This window comes from Myotis brandtii, unplaced genomic scaffold (genome assembly GCF_000412655.1).
Source record: "Myotis brandtii unplaced genomic scaffold, ASM41265v1 scaffold670, whole genome shotgun sequence".
Classification (NCBI taxonomy): domain Eukaryota; kingdom Metazoa; phylum Chordata; class Mammalia; order Chiroptera; family Vespertilionidae; genus Myotis; species Myotis brandtii.
In genome coordinates, this window is record NW_005370611.1 from 874,001 (window position 1) to 894,979 (window position 20,979).

General features: G+C 50.9%; 1 protein-coding gene across 3 annotated transcripts; it reads left to right on the top strand.

Annotated features, from left to right (window-relative positions):
- Nucleotides 1-51: 51 nt before the first annotated feature.
- Nucleotides 52-18,699, top strand: DHX38 (DEAH (Asp-Glu-Ala-His) box polypeptide 38). 3 transcript variants are annotated; one of them, XM_005881187.2, is made up of 27 exons: nt 52-376; nt 2,755-3,096; nt 3,418-3,602; nt 4,275-4,376; nt 5,201-5,348; nt 5,505-5,623; nt 5,783-5,859; nt 6,351-6,506; nt 7,060-7,221; nt 7,396-7,503; nt 7,844-7,956; nt 9,660-9,797; nt 10,130-10,316; nt 10,460-10,645; nt 11,016-11,156; nt 11,510-11,620; nt 11,702-11,818; nt 11,993-12,100; nt 12,403-12,515; nt 13,215-13,423; nt 13,531-13,685; nt 14,347-14,502; nt 14,597-14,731; nt 14,922-15,047; nt 15,550-15,645; nt 16,778-16,899; nt 18,236-18,699. In XM_005881187.2, the coding sequence occupies exons 2-27, from the start codon at nt 2,774-2,776 to the stop codon at nt 18,318-18,320; spliced, it is 3,678 nt and encodes a 1,225-aa protein (XP_005881249.1). In that variant the 5' UTR covers nt 52-376; nt 2,755-2,773; the 3' UTR covers nt 18,321-18,699. The 3 variants fall into 3 exon arrangements, with proteins under 3 accessions (XP_005881249.1, XP_014384637.1, XP_005881250.1); XM_014529151.1 differs by having other exon boundaries at nt 80-376; nt 5,201-5,246; XM_005881188.2 differs by having other exon boundaries at nt 80-247.
- The last annotated feature ends 2,280 nt before the right edge of the window (nt 18,700-20,979 follow it).

Below are 20,979 nucleotides of genomic sequence, written 5' to 3' on the forward strand. Positions count from 1 at the left end.
TTACTAAACATGCCCGGCCTCTTTCCTGTTCCCTCCCACCCTCTCGGGCTAGAGGCGGGGCCTCGCCTCTCCGGCCGGTGCGGTTGGTCGCGGCGAGACTCGGAAGTGTCTCTGATCAGAGGCCCAGAGGAGGGCATTCTAGTCTTGAGGGCCTGGTCGCGTTATGTCCCGGGCCTGGAGCCAGGAACCGGCATTTTCCGGGTCGCTCTCTATGGTCTCTTTGGACGGATAGAAGGGGCCGCACAAGGTATTATGGGACAATAATGGCGGCGTTCAAGGTGCAGGTTTTGGTTCTCTAAGGCGATCTGAGCGAGGGGTGGCGGCGCCGGCGCCCCGGGATCCGGGACAGAACCTCCCGAGAGTCGGGCTTGGTGAGGTGAGTGTCCCTTCTTCCTTCCGGACCTGCCCTTCGCCGATCATGGCGGCTCCAGGCGGCGGGTGTCTGTCCTTCGCTCAGGTCGGGCCCGGGCTTGGGAAGTCTGGTCCCTGTCACTTGGCTTGTCTTACCCGAGGGATGCGCGCGGGTCCTGCCCGGCCGGGCTTTTTTCTCTGTTCTGCTCGGACCCGGGGCGGCCTCTGCGGCCAGGGATGCTTCCCGGGTCGCCCTTCTTGGGCCTCGGCATTAGCCCGCTCCCACACGGACGTCTGAGCCCTTGTGCCTTCCTCTTCGCTGACACATTGTATCTCTAGGCCATCTCCTCTGCTAGAATGTTAACCCCAAGAGGGCGGGGGTTTTCGTCTGGTTGGTTCTCTGCTCTGTCCCTATTTCCCAGAACAGCGATGGGCTCAGGGAAGGTACTGAATGAATAATTGTTCAATGAGTAAATCCAGTTTCTTTCTTCCATTGTTTTTCCCCCCTCCTACCCCATGTAGCCTGTTTGTCATTAGTCCTTCTCCAGAATCCAGCCCCTTAGCTCCTTATTTATTCATCTCAGCAGCGAATTAAGTTTTGCTGTCAGACACCTTGTCTAGTGCCGCTGGTATCTTCTCTTGCTGTCTCTCCAAATGGCTCACTTCCGGTTTCCCTTTAATCAGTTTAAATTCATTAATCCATTTATTCATCAAACGTGTGTTTTGCTAGGCATTGAGTACAGCATCAGCAAGACAGACAAGTCAGGGCTCTTTCTCCTGCGTAGAATGGCATGGGAATGGCATTCCAATATTTTCTAGGTTAGACGACTTCCGAGCAGAGCCTGTACGGCTCCACCTTCTTGCTTAGATTTTCTCACGGATATATTCAGATGTCAACAACATGCAGCTTTTCCTTCTCCTACTCGACATCTTTCTTTCTTTCTTTCTTTCTTTCTTTCTTTCTTTCTTTCTTTCTTTCTTTCTTTCTTTCCTCCTTTCTTTCTTTCCTCCTTTCTTTCTTTTTCTTTGCTAATCATCATCTGAGGATATTTTTTCCCATTGATTTTCAGAAAGTGGAAGGAAGGAAGGGTGGGAGAAAGGAAGGTAGGAGGAGGGAGGGAGGGAGGGAGAGAGAGAAAGAGAGAGAAACATTGATGTGAGACATATCAATTGGCTGTCTCCTGCACATGCCCCGATATGTGCCCTTGGCCCTTGACCCTTGATCGGGAATCAAACCCATGACCCTTCAGTTGGCTGGCCGATGCTCTAACCACTGAGGAAACTTCCTACAAGGCCAGGCCCCTGATGACATTTTTCAAAACGTAGCTCTTGTTTCTGTGTCCATATTATGTGTCTAGTCTGTTTGACTGTATTCCTCCATAGAGCTGTGCACGTTAATTGGAGCTGTGCAAACCATTCTGGATTCTGGTGGTACACCGCTCCTTGACACTGCCTTTGCTTCACTGACTTGTTGGAATGAGGGGAATTATCCAAGCGCTCAGAATTGGTGTATGTTCACAAGTGGATGGTGTATAATGGGAGGAAAAGAGGAATTGATTTCAAGTGGAGTACCAGGAAATCTTACAGCCACCTAAATAAATACTCTTCAGAAACATCCATTTTCTAACCTAGTGCTTCTCATCAATGTTTTTGATGAACATAGATGATTTTTAAACAGATTTTGAGTTCTATATACAACTGGTCCAAAAAAAGCTAGTAAAGTATGGATCACATAGATGGTAGCCTTGTACCCCAATATCTCTGCAGTCTCTGTGAGTTTAAAGGGAGGGAGAGGTAGAAGAACTCATGTAAAAAAAAAATGGCAAGGGACACAGCATAGGAGCACAGCAAAGAATATAATGTAACAATTGCATTTATGTAACTCTTTATAGTTACAGAGAGCTTTCACATATTCTCTTTTGTTTGATTTTCACAAGAAGTCCATGGATTAGAGCAAAAAGGATTTCCATTTTATAGATGTAGAAATTATGCCTAACCAAAGATTAAGTTATTTGCTTCCACTCATACAGGTAGAAAATAATCAGGAGCCTGGGTTCCCACTGAGGTTTCTGACTTCATATCTGCTTGAGTTTCTGACTTCAAATCCCCGACACTCCCTTTATAGATGTCATCATGCTCTAATAAGTGTTTCATTTTGAGGCCTGAGGATGCTGTCTTGGATCCTGGTATTTGGGGTGAATGTGTGTATATTTCTTATGTGTGTTGAGGTGGGACTAGGGTGATCTTTTGAGATTGTCAATGACTTGATGGAAGGATCTTAGCAAGAGGTACTTAAGAAATCCTGGTCTTAAATATACCTATGACTACAGCTATCTTAGGATACAGCAGGGCTAAGCCTTTCCCCCTCTTAAGTCCGTCGCCAAATGGTTTGTTTCCTTCCAGAGACATCCCAGAGCCTGTCATGGAGGACACCAGTGAAGACACCTCGATCCATAGATTGGAAGGCACTGATGGGGACTCTCAGGTTGGCGGTCTTATTTGCAAGACCAGAAGTGCAGCCAGTGAGCAGCATGTCTTTAAGGCCCCTGCTCCCCGCCCTTCATTGCTGGGACTGGACTTGTTGGCCTCCCTGAAACGGAGGGAGCGAGAGGAGAAAGACGACGGGGAGGACAAGAAGAAATCCAAAGTCTCTTCCTACAAGGACTGGGAAGAGAGCAAGGATGACCAGAGGGATGCTGAGGAGGACGGCAGTGACCAGTCTGGTCGAGGCAGCCGGAAAGACAGGTAAAGGCTTTAGGATGGGTTGACCCATAGGGAATGAAAATGGAGGCCAGGAAATAATGGCCCACATTTATCTCTCAGTTTTCTTGGATTTATTTGATTTTATAATATTGAGGGCAGGTAGGAACTGGTACATTCTTCAGATTTGTGGGGAACATTTAAAGGAGACCAGTGAAGAGATGGTGGTGGTTAGAAATGCTTTGGGTTGTTGCCGTATGGAAGCCTGCAGTACCGGGGGATGAAGGAAAAGGACAGGTCACTCGTTGGGCACAGCCAGAGGCGGGCAAGGCTTTTCTCCTTTACCTGTTGCCCTCCCTGTTTCAGACATTATCGCTCTGCTCGGGTAGAGACTCCATCCCACCCTGGTGGTGTGAGCGAAGAGTTTTGGGAACGTAGTCGGCAGAGAGAGCGGGAGCGCCGGGAACATGGTGTCTATGCCTCGTCCAAAGAAGAGAAGGATCGGAAGGAGAGATCGCGGGATCGAGATGGTGACCGCAAGAGAGACAGAGGTAGGGTGCCCAGCATAGGTCCCATAGCCCATTAAGTATTTGAATGAACATGCCAGCATCTTTCCTGTTGCAGGAGTTTTTATAATGCCCATTAAATTAAGAAGCCCTATTTGCATAATGTCATTCTGATTGGTTTTGACCCTGTTGGGATTGGGAATAGCAGGCAGTTTAAGAACTGTTACTTGCAATATAGCTGCTATGTTTGAATGTGTGGTCTTCCTTTTATTATGCAACTTGGTGATAAAGGTGATAATGAGTAGTATGTCTGAGAAACCAGAGTTGACAATAGTGCTAATGACAGAGAAAGGACAGTGCTATGGAGCAAAGCTAGACATAGTCCAGTGCTGGCCTTGCTCAGTAGTGTTTAAGTTTTATACCTTATAGACTTGTAACTTTTAAAGCAGCTACTCACTATAGACTTGTAACTATCCTTTTCTGAATTCTTACAGGAAAGTAACTGTTACTGTGAGTTTGAAACTTTCTAGCCAGTAACTAGTTTTTCCCCTTGAAAGAATGGGGACATGTGAGTGTCAGGAGCCCATGGATCGTAGTAGAGCAGTGCAGGTTGTACCTGTGAGTGAGTGGGAAGGCCTGTCCTTTCCTGAGGGTGAAGACGGGTGGAAGTTGGGATGGGACACATGTTTCCTAAGCTCTGCGTGTGACTCTTGACAGATGAGCGGGATAGAAGCCGGCACAGCAGCAGATCGGAACGGGATGGAGGGTCAGAGCGCAGCAGGAGAAATGAACCAGAGAGCCCGAGACACCGACCTAAAGGTAGACTGAGCCGTTGCTGGTGGTGGTTTGTGAGGGGTCAGGCGTATAAAAGACAGGATGAGCAACTCCCCTCCTCAGTGGGACTGCTGTGGGCAGAGAGGGAATTCCTGATTCCATCATGAACTTCTAGGACTCTTTGGTTCTGAGTCGGGTGGGAAGGCCCTGGACCTCCCTGTGAAGACGGATATGCTCCTTTAAGGTGAGGGGCGGCTTACTGAAGGGCCACTTTCCCATATGGCAGGAAAGAATAGGAGCTGGAGAGCAGAAGGAGCCATTAAAATAATTACATTTAAAGGGTTATGTTTGCAGAGACAAGTAGGAAATTCCTTGAAATGTTCCAAACACAGATGAAAACTGAACTGTTTAAACGCAGGTATCTTTTTTTTTTTTTTTTAAGTATTTTTATTGATTTCAGAGGGAACTGTTTAAACGCAGGTATCTTTTTTTTTTAAAAAATATTTTTATTGATTTCAGAGAGGAAGGGAGAGGGAGATAGAAACATCAATGATGAGAGAGAATCATTGATTGGCTGCCTCCTGCACGCCCCCCACTGGGGATCGAGCCTGCAACCCGGGCATGTGCCCTTGACCAGAATCAAACCCAGGACCCTTCAGTCCACAGGCCGATGCTCTCTCCACTGAGCCAAACCAGCCAGGGCAAACGCAGTTATCTTTAAAAACTGTCAGAATCATCTTATCCATTACAAATAGGTACAAAGTTCACAAATAGTAAAATAAATTTGGGAAGCTGCCTTTTAGCGAATAGTTCTAGAGCCATGTCCTGGTTAATTTACATTTTCCTGTGAATGTGTCTCTTGTGCCCAGATGCAGCCACCCCGTCAAGGTCTACCTGGGAGGAAGAGGACAGTGGGTATGGCTCCTCAAGGCGCTCCCAGTGGGAATCGCCCTCCCCAACACCCTCCTATCGGGATTCTGAACGGAGCCACCGACCGTCTAGTCGAGATCGGGATAGGTGATGTTCTGGGCAGAGCAGCCTAGTTTCTCTGGGTGGGTGGCATGGGTGGATGGGATGAGGGCAAAGGGCTCTGGACTGGGAGAGCAGGTGGCAGCTCAGGGACATGTCTCAGCCTAGTGACTGGTCAGTGATGCTGGTTATACTGTTTCCCAGGTCTGTGAGGAGCAAGTACTCGGACGACACACCCTTGCCAACCCCATCCTACAAGTACAACGAGTGGGCCGATGACAGAAGACACCTAGGGTCCACCCCGCGTCTGTCCAGGGGCCGAGGTAAGGCCGGTGGAAGTAGGCGTTAGGAAGCAGGGTCACTCCCGCTGGTCAGGCTGAGCAAAGCTGTGCCTCAGGAGCTGTGCACCTTGCAGATCTGTTGGTGGCCCCTGGGGATAAGCTGGGGTTGTGGGGTCTGACCTACTGCATGTTCTCCTTCAGCGAGACGTGAGGATGGAGAAGAAGGGATTTCATTTGACACAGAAGAGGAGCGGCAGCAGTGGGAGGATGACCAGAGGGTAAAAACTTTTTATCTTTGAGGGACTGAGTGAGGGATGGTGGCCATCCATCGGGGAATGGGTGACAGGATGTGTCAGAGCACAGGGGCCATGAGTGACACTCTCGTGGAATTGGACTTTGATGATAGTCTCAGGGAAGCTGAGCCTTGTTCAGTCCCGAAGCCCTGGAATCTCTCCAGAGGCACAGGCTCCCAATGAAACTTCTCACCTAAGGCAGGTCGGACCCAACTTCTCTAGTTATGTGTTGGTGCCACCATGTGGTGAATCTGAGAAGTGCTGACATGATGAGCTGCCATAGGGAGTCTTACATATATACTTGGTCACTGTGGTCTCCTGTAGAGGCTCATTTCAGAGTGGGGTGACCTGCACCTCTCACAGGCCTGCTGCACCGCACCAGGGACTTCTTACCAAACATCCTCCCCTTCTGGCCATGTCTTGTGCATAAACGTGATCTGTTTCCTGTTCCCTGTGCTTTGTCTCCTGCACTGCAGCAAGCTGACCGGGATTGGTACATGATGGATGAGGGATACGACGAGTTCCACAATCCCCTGGCCTACTCCTCCGAGGACTACGTGAGGAGGCGGGAGCAACACCTGCATAAACAGAAGCAGAAGCGCATTTCGGCTCAGCGGAGACAGATCAATGAGGTGATGCTGCTGCCCACAGCGGGCGGAGCAGGTTCAGCTGGAGTGGGGGCATGTGGGAGGAGCAGCGGGTCATGTGCGGGTGATGGCAGCACAGCTAGTGTCACAGCCAAAGTTCCAGGAGCAGCTGTAACTCTCTAAAGGTGGAGGAGGGGAGTGTGTGGGACTTTACAGTAGCTTTAAAAAAACCCCAACTTAAAGCTTCTCTCCTTGCAGTACTTCCTTGAGGGTGCTGTTGATGGGAACTGGTAGGGTGGGGCTTGGCTCTGTGGTCTGTGTTCTTTGAGTCTCTGAATGGGGCTGGGGCCAGTCACCATTTGTGTGTCCAGGTAGAGGTTCTGGCTGAGATAGAAAGTGCCGCTTCTTGGAAAAAGGACTGCAGGTGACTTGGGATCAGCGACTCTTCTGTCTAAGGAGCTGCAGGGTAGAGAGGCCTGTGACTTCGCTGCGGTCCCCAGGGCCCTCTGTCAGGACTTCTTATATGCATATACCTGGTGCCCTTTCAGAACCACCTTTGGTTTCATTCTGAGTGTGGCCTCCCACTGTGTTCTTACAGGATAACGAACGCTGGGAGACCAACCGCATGCTCACCAGCGGGGTGGTCCACCGGCTGGAGGTGGATGAGGACTTTGAAGAGGACAGCGCAGCCAAGGTGCATCTGATGGTGCACAATCTGGTGCCGCCCTTCCTGGACGGGCGCATCGTCTTCACCAAGCAGGTGAGGCTCCTTTGTGGGCTGAGACCAGAAAGCTCGGAAAGGAAGGGAAGGGGAAAGTACGCCCCATCACAATAGGGGAGCCACCCCTTTCATTTACTGGGGCTGTTGGGAAATGGGCCTTCTTGTTGAGGTTGATGATCACTGGGAATTTCTCTTTCCCTCAACTCTCTGCAGCCAGAGCCGGTGATTCCCGTCAAGGATGCCACTTCCGACCTGGCCATCATTGCTCGGAAAGGCAGTCAAACAGTGCGGAAGCACAGGGAGCAAAAGGAACGCAAGAAGGTTGGCTTCTTGTCTTCTGGGGTTGGGGAGTCTCCATATTCTTTTCTTTTTTAAAGTCATATTAGTGTAGTCATAGAGCTCATAGGTAGTGTTCCTTTTGGAAGTTAAAGGACAGTCACAGAGCAAGAACCAGTCCTTGGCGGAGGGCATTGTGTCCCTCCACCAGGACCTTAGCTGGGACAACCACTGGGCCGGGTGCTTTGGGAGCCTAAGGTTGAAGATGCAATGCCTCGTGGGAATTACCACCTGCTGCTAGATGAAGCCTGTACCATGGGATTGGTTTTCTGAACACAGTCGTTATCACAGGATGGTACAGACTTACTTTTTGTGTCTTTTTCAGGCTCAACACAAACACTGGGAACTGGCTGGAACCAAACTGGGAGATATAATGGGTGTCAAAAAAGAGGAAGAACCGGATAAACCGCTAACAGAAGATGGTAAAGTGGACTACAGGTAGGGGTCTCGGCCAGCAGTGGGCTATCTCCAAAGACGGGCCCTCAAGGGCACTTGCATTGGAACTGATAAGATTCGGGCTCGTGAATCAGAAGGTGATGAGTCTTCTGGTCTCTTCTGGACCCTTCCTCCTGGTCTTTCTTTTCTCCCATCTTCAACTTTCCCTAGATGTTATTCCTATTGCTGGTACTACTGCAGGAGCTTCCTCCGTGCCAGGCAGCGTTAAACGCCTCGGTTACTTGCTCACTGAATTCCCACCAGAATTCCATGGGAGAGGTGCTGTTATTCCTATTGCATGTGAGGATAACGAGGCCCAGGGAGGTTAGGTAACTTGTCTGAGGTCACCCAGCTGATAAATGGTAGAGGGAGGACCAGACCCAGGCAGTCTAGCTTAGGAGCCCACTCTTAGCCACTCTGCTGAAGTGCCTCTCAGGTGTTGGGTAGGAGAAAGTGGGCTTTGCCCCCTTAGATTTCAGGTCAACATAAGGAAGAACTATTTTTAACAGAGGTTCAAAAATAGAAAGGGTTGTTTTATCAGGTAGTGACTTCCCCGTTCACAGAGGTATCCAAGGCAATGTTGGGTAAGTGCTTATTCGGATTCCCACATTAGGGAGGCGACTGGACTCACATGTGTCTTGTGAAGCTCGTCCTTTGAATACTCTGAAGTCCTATGGAACTGTCATCTGAATTAATAATTCTCTGTACCCTTGTGAGAAGTGTCCTAAATGAGAAGTCGGTACTATTTTTTAAAATTGATTTTAGAGAGAGGAAGGGAGAAAGAGAGAGAGAAACATCGATCGGTTGCCTCCTGTATGCAACCTTTGTATGTGCCCTGACCAGGGATTGAACATGAAACCTTTCAGTGTATGAGGTGATACTCCAACTGAGCCACACCAGCCAGGGCAAGAAGTTGATACTATTGACCAGCCCTTGTTAGTTTCTAGAAAATTTAATCCCTTAAAGGTTAATTGTTAGCTGACCAGGAGTGCCTGGGAATTAGAAGTAGGACGCTTTTCAGAGCGTGGGGTAGGTCTGACAAAGGAAAAGTCTTGGGAGGAGGTGGGGGAGATTGTGTGGACTCATGTAGCATGGGGCTGGTTTCTTTTTGCTGGGAGTCTTGGGAAAACGACATAGTGCTTTTGAGTGTTGGGATGTGTGCATGTGTCAGATATCTGAGGCTTTTAGGAGAAGTAGGTAAATATTAGGTTGACTGTTCTCACAATTCTTTGGAAATGAAGGCTTACAGACTGCGCCATCCTATCGAGAGGAGGTGGGAGGTCTGACCTTGGTGATGCCTCTGCAGCCATGACTCCTCCTTTTAGCCCCTCAGGGGTTGAGCTGAACTTGCCCCAGGTGTTCTGTGTAAGCTAATGACTGGTCATTTCAGCTCCTCTTCTGGCTGAGCTCATTTTTAGAGCAGAGGCTTTGCCCACCTGCCAATCTGTAACTCGTCTGAGCATTTAGCTGTTCGACCGGGGGCGTTGGTGTGTTGTGGATGATGGACTCTCCCACAGCAGCTCTGCTCCTTTAGGCGGGAGGAGGCGAAAGCATCTCGACCCGCTGGCTGCTCCAGTGTCTTGAAGGTTTATTAGGTCTTGTTGAAGCAGCCCTCATTCTTGGGCGTAGGAAGAAGGGCAGGAACCCGGTCAGGAAGGAACAGGTGGGAAATCGTGCAGGGTGCTTAGGCTGCCGTGTGTTCTCAGGACAGAACAGAAGTTTGCGGATCACATGAAGAAAAAGAGCGAGGCCAGCAGTGAATTCGCCAAAAAGAAGTCAATTCTGGAGCAGAGGCAGTACCTGCCCATCTTCGCTGTGCAGCAGGAACTGCTCACTATTATCAGGTAACTGCCCAGGGCCTGGGAATTCCAGCCCTGAATTGGTGTCTCCTTTGGCTCCTGAGTTTACTTGGTAGTTCTTTTCCTTTTGGGCATTACATCTGATGGAGAAGGGAAAGCAACCGAGATGGCATTGTTTTGCTATTGTTCGCTTGTTTAAACCTCACCATCTTTTAGACATTTCAGGGGTATCTCTGTTTCCCCAGGGGAAGCCTCCTCTCTAAGCAGCATGCTTCTTGGCTGGCCAGAATTGGACAGGAGCTCGCAGCATCTTCTTGGAGGCTTGGATGTGGTCCTCCACTCTGGCTGACTTGCCCTTTGCCTTCTCTCCCTCGTAGAGATAACAGCATCGTGATTGTGGTTGGGGAGACGGGGAGTGGTAAGACCACTCAGCTGACCCAGTACTTGCATGAAGACGGTTACACGGACTACGGGATGATTGGATGCACCCAGCCCCGGCGTGTGGCGGCCATGTCGGTGGCCAAGAGAGTCAGTGAAGAGATGGGCGGAAACCTTGGTGAGGAGGTGAGTGGGCGAGGGCTGAGCTGTAGACATTGCCCGGTAGTTCCCGTCTGTTTGAGCTGATCTGCGATGGCCTGGACCCAGCACGGGGTGTGACAATGGTGAGCTGTACCAGAGCTTCTGAGCCATCTCTCCCTGACTTCCAGGTGGGTTATGCCATCCGCTTTGAAGATTGCACTTCAGAAAACACCTTGATCAAATACATGACTGACGGGATCCTGCTCCGAGAGTCCCTCCGGGAAGCAGATCTGGATCACTACAGTGCCATCATCATGGATGAGGCGCACGAGCGCTCCCTCAACACTGATGTGCTCTTCGGGCTGCTCCGGGAGGTGAGGGCTGGGGGTTGCGTCCATGGGGCTTTGACCAGCACACTGTCAGTAGGTAGTGATCGGGGCGCTTCAGGTGGGCTGGGGTCGAGCCTGGGGAAGCTGGGGGTCTCTCTCAGGCCAGAGTGTCCCAAGGCCCTTGGTTGCTGCATTCAGACCTGCTGTTGGAGTTTATTCTGTTCTTGCTCAGCTGAGTGACTCATGTCTCTTGGCTGTGGCTCCATGGGTTAGGTCTTTAGAATTGTTATGCATCTATGTGCCAGTTCATCAGCTTTGGCTCTGTTTCATTTGGGAATGTTTGTTGATGAGACTGGAGGATGGAAGCCAAGGGTCCCAAACCTGTGGGGAAACCTCTGACTGACCCTTCTCTTAGGTGGTGGCTCGGCGCTCAGACCTGAAGCTCATTGTCACATCGGCCACTATGGATGCAGAGAAATTTGCTGCCTTTTTTGGGAACGTTCCCATCTTCCACATCCCTGGCCGTACCTTCCCTGTTGACATCCTCTTCAGCAAGGTACTGAGGCCTTTTTTTGAACTGACCCTGAGCTCTGATGAGAAGTTGGAGGGTGCAGGATAGGCTACTGAGTTGGGAAAGGTTGTGGGTACCGTGAGGCGCGTGGGGCAGCCTGCGGCTGCAGGGCTCAGAGCCAAAGGACTGTGCTTTTGGTATGTTTTGTTTTATTGTTTCTTTGGAGTGGAGATGTGGGGCCCCTGGGGTTAGTCAAGCTCCTCTGCAGGTGTGGCAACCCTGAAAGTCTGCCGTCTCTAGCCCTAGACTAGTGACTGGGCCACTGGTTCCCAGAGAGGTGCCTGGCCTGCATTTCCCTCGACACTTTCCTCTGACGGTGTCCCTGGCTGGTGTTGCAGACCCCGCAGGAGGATTACGTGGAGGCCGCAGTGAAGCAGTCCTTGCAGGTGCACCTGTCAGGGGCCCCTGGGGACATCCTCATCTTCATGCCTGGCCAGGAGGACATAGAGGTGGGTGCCTTGTCATGACCGTGACGAACCGGTGTATCCTGTGTGTGCGCATACAGTGTCTCATGGTTACTGTGACCTCAGGTGACCTCAGACCAGATTGTGGAACATCTGGAAGAACTGGAGAATGCGCCCGCCTTGGCTGTGCTGCCCATCTACTCCCAGCTGCCTTCCGACCTCCAAGCCAAAATCTTCCAGAAGGTGCGGCAGCAAGAACGTCTGTCCTGGGCCCTCACCTTTGGGTCCTCTTGGATTCTCACAAAGGAGTTACTTTTCTGGCAGGGGTGGGACATGCTGCTTCCTCGGGTTCGGGGGGCTCTTTGCTACCTGAAGGTCTACAGCTTTCCCTCCCCATACATCCTTGCCCGGCTGTAGGCTCCAGATGGTGTTCGGAAGTGTATTGTGGCCACCAACATTGCTGAGACATCTTTGACTGTCGACGGCATCATGTTTGTTATTGATTCGGGTTATTGCAAATTAAAGGTAAGAGAAGACACAGACGCCGGGGCCCTGGGGCCTCACCCAAAGCTTAGTTGGGGTGGGAAGCAGGCTCTGGGTCCTCCGCTCCCCAGTGAGGGGGTCACATGGAGGTGGTGTTGGTTTAAGAGACTAACATTTGCCGAGTTCTGAACTTGCTATGTGCTTGATTCATTTAATCCTGATTGTGTTGCTGAGACACTGCTCTGCAGTGTGTAACAACCAGGGATGTCTTTGTCTCAAGGCTGCCTCCCTTTTCCTTTACCCCCTTGTTCTGACCTTCATCCGCTCTTTGCTGCTCCTCCTAGGTCTTCAACCCCAGGATTGGCATGGATGCTCTGCAGATCTACCCCATCAGCCAGGCCAACGCCAACCAGAGGTCGGGGCGAGCTGGCAGGACGGGCCCAGGTCAGTGTTTCAGGTAGGAACCCTGTGCCAGCCTGCTTTCTGGGGCGGCGCTGGGATTGCTGCGTGTGGGGCCGGGCGGGATTGGACTGTGATCCAGCAGAGGTTGGGGACTGATGTTGGTCCTCTCACCATTCACTGCTGAGTGGAAGGAGTAGCTTTCCAGGCAGCTCTGGGGTCTAAGCAGTTTGGAGTTATAGGCAGACCTATGTTGAATGTGCTTGCAGTAGAAGACCAATAGTTACAACATGTTTTCCCTTAGAGGATAAATCTGAGCAAATTACACACACCCTTGGTTCGTTTTTACATCTCCAACTATTCTTTTTTTGGTCCCAATTTTTAGAAATAATGTATTCACTATAGAAATTAGGAAAATACAGAAAAGTATGAAGAAAATAAAACTCAGCGATAATTCTAGTTCCAGGCTCTTTGGTTCCAGAAATGAAACAAGCATATAGGACACTAACAGAAGAGTAAGCTGGCCAGGCTGAGTTTTGAATAGGTGGACATTCACAATTCAGAGAGAAAGTGGGGAGAGGCGGGGAAGAAAGGAGATATTCTCCTGCCTGTGGCTGCCTCTGTCCGGGCTGTTCGGGGTGCGCATACAGGGGAAGCTGAGGGAGCGTCACTACTGCGTCGGCGGCCAGGCATGCTGGAGGGCTCAGTGCCCAGTGTGCTGGTAGGTGCAGTGGCACTCAGGTCTTCTCCTTGGCAGGCTCTACACCCAGAGCGCCTACAAGAATGAGCTCCTGACCACCACGGTGCCTGAGATCCAGAGGACCAACCTGGCCAACGTGGTGTTGCTCCTCAAGTCCCTGGGGGTGCAGGACCTGCTACAGTTCCACTTCATGGACCCGCCCCCGGAGGACAACATGCTCAACTCCATGTATCAGCTCTGGATCCTTGGAGCCCTGGACAACACAGGTGCTGTGGCCCCTGGAGCCCGGCAGGGCCTCCTGGGTGCTGGGGCCTGGGTTTTTCGCCTCTGCACCTGTGTTCATTGAACATCTGGATTTGCTCCTCTCTTCTAGGTGGTCTGACCTCAACTGGGCGGCTGATGGTGGAGTTCCCGCTGGACCCAGCCCTGTCCAAGATGCTCATTGTATCCTGTGACATGGGCTGCAGCTCTGAGATCCTGCTCATTGTCTCCATGCTCTCGGTCCCAGCCATCTTCTACAGGCCCAAGGTGCGGAGATCGTGGCTAGCTCTCCTTTCTTCCCAGAAGCCTCAGGGGAGTTATGGGCTCGAGAAGGATTAGAGAGGACAGTAGTTTCTCTCTGTTATTAAAATGGAATGGAGCCCTGGCTGGGTGGCTCAGTTAGTTGGAGCATTGTCCCATACACCAAAAGGTGTGGTTTTTATTCCTAGTCAGGGCACATACCTAGGTTGTGGGTTTGATACCTGGTCCGGGCACAGGAGGTTACCTATGTCTCTCTCTCTCTCTCTGTCTCTCTCTCTCTCTCTCTCACATCCTCTTTCTCTAAAATCAGTAAACATATCCTTGGATGAGCATTAAAAAATATTGAAAAAATGGAATGCAGGGATAGGAGTCATGGTTTCTAAATAATGATGTTACTGTTTTCAGTTAAGCAAGTTGGGGTCAAGGTGAGGGGAAAGGATGGTTTGAAAATTTGCAAGAGCACTTTTTGTCTTCTAGAATGGTTGCTCCTAAACTCTCACCATAAGGATGAATGTTGTATTGTAAACTACCTTTCTTCCTCATACTGTTAGAGCACTCTGTGAATGTGTGTGGAGTTGTGTGTGGGTAGGTGAGAGTGTGAGAAGCTCCAGCCTCTGCTCAGGGGACCTGGACTCCCCTGTGCTCAGAGGCCCCTGTTCCTTCCTAGGGCCGAGAGGAGGAGAGCGATCAAATCCGGGAGAAGTTTGCTGTCCCTGAGAGCGACCATTTGACCTACCTGAATGTTTACCTTCAGTGGAAGAACAATAATTACTCTACCATCTGGTGTAACGATCATTTTATCCATGCCAAGGCCATGCGGAAGGTGGGGCACTGACCCAGATACTCGGGATGTTGGATTGAGGGGTGGAAGGCATGGGAAGGGGGCTTCATCCGTGCCCACCTGTGTCCTGCTCTAGGTCCGGGAGGTGCGGGCTCAGCTGAAGGACATCATGGTGCAGCAGAGGATGAGTCTGGCCTCCTGTGGCACCGACTGGGACATCGTCAGGAAGTGCATCTGTGCTGCCTATTTCCACCAGGCAGCCAAGCTCAAGGTGAGCCCGTTGGAGCTGTGGCCCCTTCCTGGCCTGATATTTGTGCCTGGGAAAGTGCTGCTTCTCACTGTGCAATCCTGCAGATCTGGGCCTCCCCACCAGCCTGTGTCGAGGTCTTATTAAAGGGACAGGTTCGCTGCCCAAATGAGCAGCGTCTTCCTGATGTGGCATCTGTTGTCTCTCTTCCTAGGGAATCGGGGAGTACGTGAACATCCGGACAGGGATGCCCTGCCACCTGCACCCCACCAGCTCCCTCTTTGGAATGGGCTACACCCCAGACTACATAGTGTATCACGAGCTGGTCATGACCACCAAGGTGAGTTTTCCGAGGCGGCTTGCATGACGTAGGCCCACCTGGCTAGGCCAGGCCCCTTCACTGCCTTCTGGGATGAGCTTTGACCTTGGGAGGCTTGAGGCCTTGCTTTGAGGGGAGTTGAGGATGGTTTTCAGGTGAGGGTTTGGGGAAACTTGCACAGAGTTAACCTCTAAGTTGCAGTGGTCTTGGCTGTGCCTGCAGGAATGTTTCCTGCTTACTGCCTGGGACAAGCAACCCCTGTGGTGTCATCATTAGAATGGTTTTTTGAGGGTCTGGGCCTTCTCTCTGGGACACTAGGCAGCGTTTTCTTAAGCATGGAGACATTTTGGTGGGAGAAGGGATGAACATTCACGTGTCTGAGGCTTTTCCTTGCCTATTTCAGCCTCAGAGGGCTGGGGGTTAAGGCCCTTCCCACATAGCTCCTAACTGTGGAGCCACCCTGGGAGGGACAGCTGAAGCCTTGGCCCTCTGTGATCACCACTTTGTGGCGCTCTGCCTGCAGGAGTACATGCAGTGCGTGACTGCTGTGGACGGAGAGTGGCTGGCGGAGCTGGGCCCCATGTTCTACAGCGTGAAACAGGCAGGAAAGTCTCGGCAGGTAAGGTTCCTGTGCTTTTCATGAAGGTTCTGTTTGCCTCTGGGATCCATTTCCCCTCAGCCTGGTATTGAAGACACATCACCGTCTGATCCCCCCTCTTTACTTTTCCTGGAAGATTTTAAAGCATGTCTCAGACAACATGTTTTTTCATCCATAAATACCTGAACTTTGTATCTTTAAAAGGACTTTTAAAAATTAAAATGTAACTTCCATGCCAGTATCACTCAACAGCATTAGTCATCTAAGTCTTAAGTGCCACCTAAGTCTCTAGTCCTTATTCAGATTTCCTCTTTTATCTCAAAGATTGTTTTATAATGAATTTGCTTGAATTAGGATCCAAACATTGGAACTTGTTGTTATATGTATTAAGTCTTTTATTCTAGAGAAGGCTCTGTCCCCTTTTTGATTTATTGGAGAAACTAGGTCATTCATCTTGTAGAATGTTCCATATTCTGTATTGGGCTGACTGGTTCTTTAAGGTGTTGAATGAATGCCTCTATTCCATGTACCTTCTGTGAACTAGTAATTAATCTAAAGCCTCGATTAGATTCAGGGTCAGCTGATCAGCAAGGATGCACAAATGCACGTGGTGCTGTGCACTTTGTTTAGTCCTGTCAGCCTGGTGCTCCCACTTACGATGCTGCTGAGCTCGCCCGGAGGTTCCACCTGACCCCTCCATTCTAACTCCATCTCCGCGCAGTTTTAGTGTCATTGATGGCCAGCACCTAGATCCATTACTTAGGGTTGCGGAATGCTGTGGGGCTTTTGCTTCCCCTTCTCAGTGTGGTCCTGCCCACATGGGGCCTGCACATATCTTCCTTACGTCTGAGTGTTTCAGCCAGATGTAATGTCTTCTCTGTGCTTCCTAGCATAGCCATGAACGTCATAAGAAAATATAAGTACTTACTGAATGGAGTGCTGAGGCATGACTGAATCGGGTTAGGACTGCATCATCCAGTGTTTATCTTGAATCAGTGAGAGAAGCAGGCTCTGGCCTTGGTGCTGAGGCAGGCAGCCTCTGGGAGCTGTGTGGTCTACACAGCACCTGGCTTGCAGCAGGGAGATGGGGACAAACAAGTCTTTCTTACTCGCCAGTCCCCAGTGGCTCCCAGTACCTCTCTCCCTTCTCTAGGAGAACCGCCGACGGGCCAAAGAGGAAGCCTCTGCCATGGAGGAGGAGATGGCGCTGGCTGAGGAGCAGCTGCGAGCCCGGCGGCAGGAGCAGGAGAAACGCAGCCCCCTGGGCAGTGTCAAGTGAGCTTTGACTTGGGACCCTGGCTGGGAGGGAGCCCCCAGGAAGTCCCGGGGACCAGCTGGATGGACCGACTAGGTCCTGAAACAGGGTCACAATTTAAGAAAAGTTAAATGTGTAGAGGTGAGTGGGGGACAGAAGTTGATAGCGGTCATGTGTGGAGACATGGAGGCGTTCCTGACATAGGGGTGGTGCTGATCAGCAACCCCGACCCTTGTCTGTCATGTTCTTTTGGGGCCAGAGGTGGGTTGGAGCAGCAGGGTAGGTCGCACAGCTTTGCTGACAAGCAGGGTTTGGAAAGCACTGGTGAGGGGAGGAGCGCCTTGGACTGTGTGTCTGTGCTGGTGCTGGAGTTCAGTCAGCTTCACAGGAAGGGCACAGTGTTTGGCAAGACTACCCTCGCTTCAGACACCAGCTGCAAGCTGGGGGATACCCAGGGTCACCCCTCACCTGTGACCAACTTGTTACAGATTGGGGGATCCCCGCAGACTCCCTCAGACATGATAATTTGCTAGAATAACACAGAATTCAGGGAAGTTTTATTACAGCAAAAGGATACAAATTGGAACCAGCTAAAGGGAGACATGCATAGCATGAGGTCTGGAAGGTCCCAAGTCCTCAGGCTGCCTTACCTCCCGGCACATTGGTGTGTGACAGTACACGCCGAGCATTGCCAACAGGGAAGCTCACCTGAGCTTCTGGGCCCAGTTTCTCAGGGTTTCATATATAGGCACAGGGATTGAATCAGCAGCCATGTGGTTGACTCAGTCTCAGCCCCCCTCCTCTCCCCAGAGGCTGGGCTCAAAGCTCAGCCCTCTAATTACATGGTTGGCTTTTCTGGCCTGGTGGCCCCCAGTCCTAAATCATCTTATTGGCATAAACGACTAGATGTGGTCCGAGCCACCCCCAAGGCCCTCCCTTCCTACCATGAACCACAGAGATACTCCAATTCATAGGAAACCCCAGGGCTCTAGAGATTACCCCCCAGGACTGGGGACAAAGACCAGCCGAGTCTAAGACACAGCTGGAGTGGTAGCCTGGTGAGTGGATGGAAGGCTGCCCCTCAATCCACAGCTCACCTAGGGGTGTGAAAGGAGTCATTAAGTAATCTCTCTTACAACATTCCTTAATGGGCATCGGACGAGGTGGTGTCCTATTCTGCTCCCACTCACAAATGGGGAAGGCAGGGGGAGTGGCAGTGTGCCAGGGAGAAGACCCTCAGCCTGAAGCCTGCTCACACACCAGTTAGAAACAGCAAGGCCTCAGGCTCCGCGTCCTGCTATGTATTCTGGTTGGAGTGAGCAGCAGTGTGATCCCTAACCCCCCTCTGTGCTCCAGGGCTACAAAGATCTACACTCCAGGTCGGAAAGAGCAAGGGGAGCCCATGACTCCTCGCCGCACGCCAGCCCGCTTTGGGCTATGAGCTGAGGCTGTGCCTGCAGGGATGGAGCCAGAGATTGAGTGGCTGGAGCACCCGGGCCTGCTGACAACACCCTTTCATCTATGTGCTTTCATCTGTGCATCATGGCCTGAGGGAAGCTCCTGCCAAGAGCAAGGCTCTGCCAGGGTGGAAGGAGTTCCTCAGTGCAGCTCTGGGCTGCAGAGCAGCGAGAAGCTGCGAGAGGTGGCTGGACCCGTCGTGTCCAAATAAACTGTCCCCAGGACGCTTGGTGTATAAATGACTTGGCCATTGACTATGTTTTTTAAAATTCTTGTGTAAAGCCGAAAAACAGACCTAGAGGGAATTGTAATTTGGTTATAATTCAGGATTTGGAAATAAATTTATTCTTTGTAAAATGTTACTGCATTTCTGACTGTTCCGTTTTCCCTTGCCACCCGAAATCACATGATAAAGAGAAGATGGCCAGGACCCCAACCTGACTTGACTTGAATGGATCCTGCTAGAACCTTAATTCTTCTTGTTTCTCTTCTCCAGACAGAGCTTCTTAGAGGAGGGATTGGGAGAGTGGGACACAGCTGACAGGGAGAGTGGCCTGGGCCACCAGCACCCAGCTCTGCGAGTGCCAAGCTGGTCTAAGGCTGGTGGGTGGCAGGAAGCGAGGGAGGTCAGTGGCCGAGTATCCTCTGCCCCTCCTTAAGGAGCGGGGGTGGGGGTGGGGGTTTGGCCAGAGTTTCTACTCTGCATGTGTAAGGGTTGTGTATTGATGGAAAATAGTGTAAAATGTTGCTTATTGATTTTCACATAAAAGATGATCTTTGCCCTACCAGTGGTCGGCAAACTCATTAGTCAACAGAGCCAAATATCAACAGTACTTCTTCAAAATAGACTCGCCCAGGCCGAAAACCGACTTCTGCGCGTGGGCCACGAAGTTTCAATCGCACTGTACGCGTGCGCCCGCACGTGGTATTTTGTGGAAGAGCCACACTCAAGGGGCCAAAAAGCCGCATGTGGCTCACGAGCCGCAGTTTGCCGACCACGGCCCTAGCCGGTTTGGCTCTGGATAGAGCGTCAGCCTGTGGACTGAAGGGTCCCGGGTTCGATTGTGGTCAAGGGCATGTGCCCGGGTTGTGGGCTCGATCCCCAGTAGGGGGCGTGCAGGAGGCAGCCTATCATTGATTCTCTCTCATCATTAATGTTTCTATCTCTCCCTCTCCCATCCTCTCTGAAATTAAATAAATAAATAAATAGATGATCCTTACGTTGGAATCACTAGTGTTTTGTTAAGCAGCCTCTTAAGTCTGCTGAGGTAACTTGAGTATTTGGCCCTTTGCATCACTCAAGGTCCTTATTTTGTGATTCCCTAGGGTTGGGCTTCTGCCAGGTTTGCTGGGTGCAAGGTTCTGTGTTGGGGCCACAGCACCGACAGGTTTGGGGCTAAGAAGCAGCTGGATACTGGCCAGCGCTCAGCCAGAGCCCAAGGTGCATGGCTCACGCTGCTGACTCAGTTCCACTCCCTTCCCCACTCTGTTCCTGGGATTTGAATTTCCATCTGTTATAGCTCATTATAGGTTAAAATTTAAATCAATTTTAAGGATGAGTTTGGAAGCCAGACTTTACCAGCCAGCATCAGCTACACCTCTACTTCCATTCTTTTTTTTCTTTTCTTTTTTTTACCTCTAACCGCCTTTATTGGGAATGTAGGTGAAACTGACTTCTCGCAGCTCTGGAGTGAAGAGAGGGCTTCTGGCTGCTTGCCTGGGAAGGCTTCTATCTTGGCCCTGGGTTGAAGGGCTAGCAGAAGTTGTCTACCTGCTCTGTGGAGAGAAGTAAGCTGGGATGTAATCTATTTACACACTTGGCCTTGGGATGCAACAGAAAAGGAAAAGATTGAGGTTTCAATTCGTGGCTTTATTATTAACAGGCTCTGATGAGTCACAACTCACCTTCAGGTTCTTTAGAGAAGAAATTTGAGGCCGGAGAGGTGATGAAAACCATGGGTCCAATCTGACCTTCTAGTTTAAAAGCAAGAACACCTGGCGAGGGACACTTGGCACACCTGGGTGCCCCCAGATGTGGGGAGGTCCTCTCCCCAGGGCTCTACCTGAGGCTGCCTAAGAGTCTGCACCTGTGTCTCCAATGCTTTTTGGTTGGCAGATCCTGTCCATTCAGATCCACCTGTAAGTTCCTTTTAGCTTTAATGCTCTGATTCCTACCATCATTCCTTTAGGTCAGTGGTCGGCAAACTGCGGCTCGTGAGCCACATGCGGCTCTTTGGCCCCTTGAGTGTGGCTCTTCCACAAAATATCGACTTCTGCGCATGGGCCACGAAGTTTCAGTGGCACTGTACGTGCGCGCCTGCACGTGGTATTTTGTGGAAGAGCCACACTCAAGGGGCCAAAGAGCCGCATGTGGCTCGCGAGCCGCAGTTTGCCGACCACTGCCTTAGGTGATAAGCAGTCTTTTCCTAGAGGTACAAAAGCATTTCTGTGACAACAGCCCTGAAGTGGATTCCTGAGACTGCCCTTCAGACTTCTGGGTTTGAGGGAGCAGCAAGGCTGTTGCACTGTCTTTACAGGGGTCCCCTGCTTGTATCAGTCACGTGCATCTGTCCTTGAATGCCTATTGGGTGCTTTAGACACATTGGATATGTCAACAGTTGAGGGTCTTGGGCTGAGATAGG

Excerpts from the sequence above, each read along its gene's own strand:
- DHX38 (XM_005881187.2), top strand. The coding sequence starts at position 2,774 with ATGGAGGACACCAGTGAAGACACCTCGATCCATAGATTGGAAGGCACT. Across the intron at positions 3,097-3,417 it reads CGAGGCAGCCGGAAAGACAG|ACATTATCGCTCTGCTCGGG; the intron begins GTAAAGGCTTTA and ends TCCCTGTTTCAG. Across the intron at positions 5,624-5,782 it reads GCGTCTGTCCAGGGGCCGAG|CGAGACGTGAGGATGGAGAA; the intron begins GTAAGGCCGGTG and ends GTTCTCCTTCAG.